At 33.8% G+C, this 6820-nt stretch overlaps 2 protein-coding genes across 2 annotated transcripts; both read right to left on the bottom strand.

Annotated features, from left to right (window-relative positions):
- Positions 1–6: 6 nt before the first annotated feature.
- On the bottom strand, positions 7–3398 carry LOC108741570. Its single transcript, XM_025975687.1, has 5 exons — positions 3004–3398; positions 1210–2514; positions 866–1034; positions 465–663; positions 7–257 (listed from the first exon to the last, which is right to left on the bottom strand). Exons 1-5 carry the CDS (start codon positions 3145–3147, stop codon positions 83–85), a joined length of 1992 nt encoding a protein of 663 aa, XP_025831472.1. The 5' UTR covers positions 3148–3398; the 3' UTR covers positions 7–82.
- A 365-nt stretch (positions 3399–3763) lies between these two features.
- Positions 3764–6688, bottom strand: LOC108741557 (transcription factor 25). Its single transcript, XM_018476391.2, has 8 exons — positions 6376–6688; positions 6147–6323; positions 5777–5979; positions 5299–5718; positions 4827–5237; positions 4469–4718; positions 4162–4334; positions 3764–4057 (listed from the first exon to the last, which is right to left on the bottom strand). The coding sequence occupies exons 1-8, from the start codon at positions 6505–6507 to the stop codon at positions 3850–3852; spliced, it is 1974 nt and encodes a 657-aa protein (XP_018331893.1). The 5' UTR covers positions 6508–6688; the 3' UTR covers positions 3764–3849.
- Positions 6689–6820: the final 132 nt, after the last annotated feature.

The following is a 6820-nucleotide window of genomic DNA, read 5'->3' as shown; positions in this document are numbered from 1 at the left end:
AATTAATTAAAATAATAATAAAAATTGCACATCTGAATTGGATCAGATTACGTTTATATTATTTCTTTTTCTTATTATTATTTTAATTAATAAAGAATTGGCAACGTATCTCTTTATTTCCGCCTTCATTTGACTCCTCAACGACGTCCAAAAGGTGCTCCGAATAATAATGAGGAGTACTCAAATAATCAATCATTCTCCTCGGTAAAGGTAACGTTGAAATTAAATCCTTTCTTACGTATTTTAATATGACAAACCTATTAATAAAAAATTAAATTATCACATTATTAAAACTAAGATGACATGTAATTAAAATTTAATTTACTATTGTCTAATTATACACATTATAAATTTTTTATTGGAAATTACAGGTAAATTTTGAAAAATACGTAACGTGTGTTGCCTATACAGACTGAATGTTTTAACGTTCTCCCTACAAAATCATAATAGTAAAAGTTTCCTACCTGCAAATGTGCTGTAGACTTTGAATTTGCTTAAACCTAGAGACAGGATGAAGGAGCTGCACCCTCACGGGACCAATTACAGGGCCCCGACGAATAAAAAACAAATATCGACCGCTACGTGAATGTTCAACAGCATTTTCGATAAACTCGACAATCGTTTGTGACTTGAACTTTGTACAATTTCCAAAACTGAAGTTACCTTTAACAAACAAAAAAGCAAATAAATGAATAGATTCTTCCTGGAGCTAATGGAAGTTCATTAGATCGTATCGTATATAGAGCACTAGTTAAACTTCCACAAACAATTAGTGTATCTGGCGAAACAACCGTCAAGACAATAACAGTGTGTGGAAGTTTAATTAGCGTTTTATTTATACATGCAGTAAAAATGTCATATTCACCTTGATCATGTTCAATTCGTACATGCCTCACGGAATTATTCAGTTTGAATGTGAGGGAAAAAATGTAATGGTCATCGCTGCTGTCCCTCACAATAAACGAACCGTCAGGTTCGTTTGATAAAATTTTTTCGGCAGCTTCGCTCGACAAAGGGCCCCAGTACCATCCATACTAAAAACAAAAAGAATAAATTATTTCGTTATTTATTATTGACGCTCTTTTGGTTCTGGTTTAACAATAAGAGTATATGTAAATTTCTTACTCGGTTATACCCTTTTCATGTCATTTTATGATATTTTTTCATACCAATAGTACCTTTAATACAAATATTTTCATGATTACTCACATCTTTCACTTTCTGTATGCTGGTAGCAAAATCCAAGATCTTGCTCTCCACGTTCTTGGATGGCAAAGGGGGCAACGCTCTATTGGTGATTGCTTTATTGGCGTCCCCCTCGATCATCAAAAGACTCTCGCTGTATTGTTCTTGAGACGTCTTTTTCCTTTCGTTGTTCGAATTAAAACCGAACCTTTTGAACTTGAATATGTTGCACAACGTTTTAAACGAAAACCCCCTTACCGACCTTTTCTTTTCGATGTTCTCGATTCTATTACCCTTCTCGGTTTCTTTCCTGCATTTGCCTTTGTTCTTTACGTTATTCAAAAAATTATGATTGAAAGGCAACACTGGGTCGGATTTTTCTGTGTTGGTTGTTTCATCAAACAAAGACAGTCTCTTAGCACCGTTTTTACGAGTTATTTGACCACTTTTCGATAAATTCTCTTTTCCCCTGTACACAGAAGATTCGGACGAACTGGAGTAAAGAGTTTGAAGGAAATGTCTGACCTCTTGCAAGGTCATGTGTATCGGTTCGCCCTGACCTGTTGCTGAAGTTCCTGCGACGCTGTGTCTTTTCGAAATGTCTCTTTCTTCGACTTCCGGTTCCCTATAATCGTTTTCAATGCATCTTTTACCAGAACAGTTCTTCGACATTTTTGTATTTATCATTTCGTTGCAGCAGGACGAAGTGTTTCGTCGTCTCTTTTTTTGCTGGAAATTCCTTTTGTATTTTGGCTTGACAACGTCTACTGGTAGTGCATACATGTCACTGTCAAAGGGAACGTTGTACAAATCGCTTATAGTGTTTGATAAAAGGGTGTCATGGGAAACTGCTTGCGTTATAAACGTGGAATCATCAGCTTTTTGGGCAACAGGTACAGAAAGTGAATTGTGTGAGCTTGAGAACCGGGACAGACGAAGGGAATTTCGTGAACTCGGAGGACTTCCGTACGGTAAACAATCAGACTTCCAATATTTCTGAGAAGGAACAGTCACTGAGTGTATCGTTATGTTGTTATTGTTATAATTACAACTTTTGTAACTTATTATTGAACTATCAAAGCACATGCCTATTGCTTCGTTAAGTATTTGATAAGACAATTTACTAGCAAACGAGTCGAATAATAATATTTCCGGTTTATCTTGGAACTCTGGCGGAGGTTCGATTGGAATATGCTTGCATTTAGACAAATCAATCCACTGGGGACCCTTTTTCAATGTATTGAAGTTTTCTCCACCCATTATGTCGGACATACCGTCCAAGGAATCAGATGGAGAAAATGATTTATCATCACAATCGCTATAATGCATCTAAAAAAATAATTCCTTTCAATGCAGCATATTATTATAACCACCACCGTTTCATTACTAACAAACTGTTATAATAGTATTACTGTATATTAAATAAACAGATTTCTGAAGCGGAAACTTGATAATAATAGTAATGAAAAGAGAATATAAATATTAATTAAAAATAAGTGCAACATTAGTGAAATAACGAACTAATAGAAAATCCACTCGAATACAGAATTTTGATTGTTATAGGACAAAAAAGTAATATATAATAAATCAATGTTACCTAAAGTTTATTTTTAAATGAGTCAATTGTTATAGATACTTTTTTAAAAGACACTAAGTTAGTGGTTATAATGTTTAAATAATATCAGATTATAAACTTGTTGCCTTTACAGTAAATGTGCAATTAATATACATAGTCAAACAAATTCCACCAAAATCATGTTACTTAAGCCAAAAATTAATAATTTGTTTATGAATAAACTACTAGAGTTATAAATATACCTCATTCTCATGTCGACCATAGCCACTTTGACTTTCCCCACTCATGCTACCACTTGAAATAGAACCATTTGTTAATAATAAACCACTGTCGTCACTCAAAATAAAAGCTTCAGACCAAGTAGTACTAGACGGTGGAGATTCCATTGTCACTTCATTGAATAGTTTGGATACTATTAAGACATCTCTGTGCTATATGTTTTGGTTATAAATATTAATGAATGAATGTTTCTGAGATTGCAGCAATAGCATTTTTTAATAAAGAAAATCACACTTTCCTCTACGAATGGAACACTTCAATATTTTGTTGGGTTTCACTCCACTATTTTACCTAAAATATATCGTAACCCATGTTGATTGCGAAATTTATTTTGTCAAAATTGTTATGAATATATAAATTGCCATTAAATATCCCTAAAAAAAACTTCAGTAGTTTGACATGTAAGGTGCGTTCCATCAAATAATTTACAACTCAGATGTCGGAATCACTTAAAAAGATATTTTTACAATTTAAAATTACTTTTTTCATAATAACGACTGCAAAAATTATTTTTAATAATAAATAAGTAACAATGTAAAGGAAAGTGAAGATAAAACTAATAAGTTCTTAATTTGGTTGGCAATTTATAGTCTATCGGTTTGGTGTGCTGATGAGATGAAATAAACCACGTTCCGCATGTGGCAGTTTCCATAAATTACTGACAAAGAACTTAATTCGTACTTAATATGGTGCTTTGGTACTCAACTCTGAAGGAAACTACCATTTAGGGGTTATTATACTTTATTAAATAATACAATTTCAATGTATTATTACATAATAAACAATAATAATCTAATCGATCAATTTAATTAGGTTAAATAGTTTGGTTCGTCATCTTCTGAGTCGTCGTTTTCATCGACATCGGCATCGTTTGGTACGTCCGGCAGTCGAAGGTTACTTAAAAGGTCACGAACTGCCCCGACAAGGGATGCTACACTTCTTCGAAGGTCTTCACCCTCGGTAGCGTTGTTCGCTTCCCTTTCCGGCAAAGCCCTAGCACCATCTTCGTCACCAGCTCTTTTTTTAAGAATCATTATATTAATACAATGCAATACAATGCTTTTGTCTTCTTATGTTAGATTTTAGTTAAATATAAGAAGAGATGTTTCCTTAGTGCTTACCCATCCTGAGGTAATGGCAACCTTGGAAAATCTTCAAAATTGGGAATAATCGATCGGAAAAACAAACCGATCGTACTTTGACTACTTGGTTTCGGTTTTAGTGATTTGCTATAAATATTTACAGAGTCTGGGGGTGGTAACGGGTCGAAACTTAATACGGGAGCCGTGAAATCCTTTAAAATACACAATATAAATAGTAGAAACTTAATATAATATATGATGGTGATCTTTTTAAAAAACTTAAAACTTTGAGCAGTCCTCAACTAAAATAATTAAAAAATACAAATACGAAAGATTACGTGAATACCTCCGCTAAGGGCGAAACTCCTTTAACATCAGACAAAATCACGTGACGACTTATACTCAAAGGCATCGGCCCTTGATACCGTTTCAACCTTTTTTGCTCGTAATCTTTCACAATTTTATCGCCCTTTGCAACCCTATCCAGTACTTCGTTCACGTTCCTCTCAAGCCACGGGAGTATTTCCGGTTCTTTCCATAAATGATAACTTCTATTTACATACAAATTGATCAACTGAGTTAAAGCTGCAGGTTGTCTGAAAAATAAAACAAGAGTATTCATTCTATTTCTAACATTATTATAGATAAAGAATAGGCATAATGAAAACCACCCTATTATAAATTTATATGAAAATGAGATTTACTTTGCTGTGTTACTGAAAAATTCCGACTTCTCTACACGACTATCGGGACAAATGGAACATTTATCCATCAGGGGCTTCAGAAGTCCTGGAAACATAATTAGAGCATCTTGTAGCAAACTATCGGCCTTTTTGGTATCGTCACCAGATGTGTGAAAAATGGCAATAGGGACCGAAAAAGCAAAATTGGGAAGCTGCGACAAATTTTTGGATGTTTCCCACTCTTCTGCAAAATCTATCAACCACTTGTATTCCTTAGCCCGCAAAGCGTAAAAATCGATTATTAATTTAACTGCCAGAGGATCTCCTTCCGGATCTAAAGACAAGAGAAGTTTGCATACTTCCAATGCGGTCCTGTAACAGGCCCGACCTCCAACGAACTGTAAATGTTTGAATAAAGTTATGAACATTGCCCTGAAAAAGAATAAGGTAAAAAGGCTATATTACTAAATAATTAAATAATTTTTTTTTCTACCTGTTCTCTTGCCTTTTGTAGTCCAGTCTACCATTGCCCTGAGCAATATTAAAGAAGGGATGAAATGCACATTCTAAGGCATACAGAGCCCTTTCTATTAAGTCAGCAGCCATTGCCAGATCCTCACTTAATCTACAGAGATCAGACAACTGTATCAGTGCATCTATGTGATAAGGATGTTCATTAATTATGGCCACCAAGTTGTCAGGGTTGAGACTCTCAACAGCCTCCAGAAATTTGTGCTGAATCTGCCTATAACTTTGGCTGTGTTCATAGGTGAAGTGATGAATTCCCTGTTTAGTCTCTAACAAAGCCATGGACAAACCATGTTTGCCAATGGGTGGCCAATTGTCTTTTGGAGACACTAACCATGAGGTGCGCAGATGACCGCGACCAACTCCGCCCCTATTTTTTCTTTTACTATGAAATATTTGATAAAATTGATAAATAGACATTAAACATGAAATAGAAGACATACTGTTCAGTTTGTATAATTTTTGAACCAAATATTCTCTTTAGTTCATTATTAGGATTTAAATGCTTATGTTGGATACTTAATATATTTTTCCTAATTAGTATATTCTTCTCCAATCTTGAATCACTGTTGTGTAATGAACCTGACATATAATTTTCTCCTAGCAATCTGTTTACCTCTCGAACAGACCTCTCAACCTCGTCCATCTGTTGTAAATATAGTTAATTCTAATTGTAAGTTAATATTTGCATTAATGTATGTAGCCTACTTAAACTAACATATTTAATAATATATGTAGCTAAAGGCTACATGTGTATGGGACCAATACTATAAAATTAATTCTATTTTAGTATAAAAGAAACATTTTTCTCACTTCTGTGTTATCTTCACTGCTTCGATGTGTAGCAGAATGTTTCCCTGATTTCTTCTTTTTCTTTTTTTTACGCCTTTTAGTAGACTCGTGAGTTTCATCCCCTTCATTAGCATTATTAGCTTCTGTTTCATTGTCATCCTCCTTAACTTCACTTTCTGATAATGATTGTTGATTTAACTACAACAGATGGTTCAACAGTTGTGTTTTTACAAAAGATAAGGTATATTACTAAATCGTATCTGTTGATATTAAACTGTTTACGTCGGGCTCCTCCAGCTACTGGTAAATCAGTATCTGGATCAGAAATTTCTTCAGGCAAGTCTTTGTCACCCTGCAATTTTCTTAAAACACGTGATGACATGGTGATTAAATATTTAAAAAATTAATTGGTTAATTAATTAAGCCTATATAAACATTATTATGGTGCAACTTCTGTTATTTTTCCACATAAAACATTACACATGTTAGAAATAATATATAACAGACAAATATTCCATTGAATTGACACTTACTTTTGACAAATACGCTGCCTGACAGATAACTTTAAAAACACTCTTGAAGTTGCCACAATGTACTATAGATATTTAACAAGTCCCAGATAGATATTAGATAGCTTATGTTTACTATTTTACTAATAACAATCTATGCTAATAACCATAGAATAACATCTATGT

Source organism: Agrilus planipennis, unplaced genomic scaffold (assembly GCF_000699045.2).
Source record: "Agrilus planipennis isolate EAB-ADULT unplaced genomic scaffold, Apla_2.0 scaffold232, whole genome shotgun sequence".
NCBI classification, from domain to species: domain Eukaryota; kingdom Metazoa; phylum Arthropoda; class Insecta; order Coleoptera; family Buprestidae; genus Agrilus; species Agrilus planipennis.
Note: the sequence above shows the minus strand (reverse complement) of the source record. Positions and strands in the feature narration are given on the sequence as shown.

Excerpts from the sequence above, each read along its gene's own strand:
- LOC108741570 (XM_025975687.1), bottom strand. The coding sequence starts at position 3,147 with ATGGAATCTCCACCGTCTAGTACTACTTGGTCTGAAGCTTTTATTTTG. Across the intron at positions 664-865 it reads ACGAATTGAACATGATCAAG|GTAACTTCAGTTTTGGAAAT; the intron begins GTGAATATGACA and ends TGTTTGTTAAAG. Across the intron at positions 258-464 it reads AGTCTACAGCACATTTGCAG|GTTTGTCATATTAAAATACG; the intron begins GTAGGAAACTTT and ends TTTTATTAATAG.
- LOC108741557 (XM_018476391.2), bottom strand. The coding sequence starts at position 6,507 with ATGTCATCACGTGTTTTAAGAAAATTGCAGGGTGACAAAGACTTGCCT. Across the intron at positions 6,324-6,375 it reads ATATCAACAGATACGATTTA|TTAAATCAACAATCATTATC; the intron begins GTAATATACCTT and ends CATCTGTTGTAG. Across the intron at positions 5,719-5,776 it reads AAAATTATACAAACTGAACA|TAAAAGAAAAAATAGGGGCG; the intron begins GTATGTCTTCTA and ends AATATTTCATAG.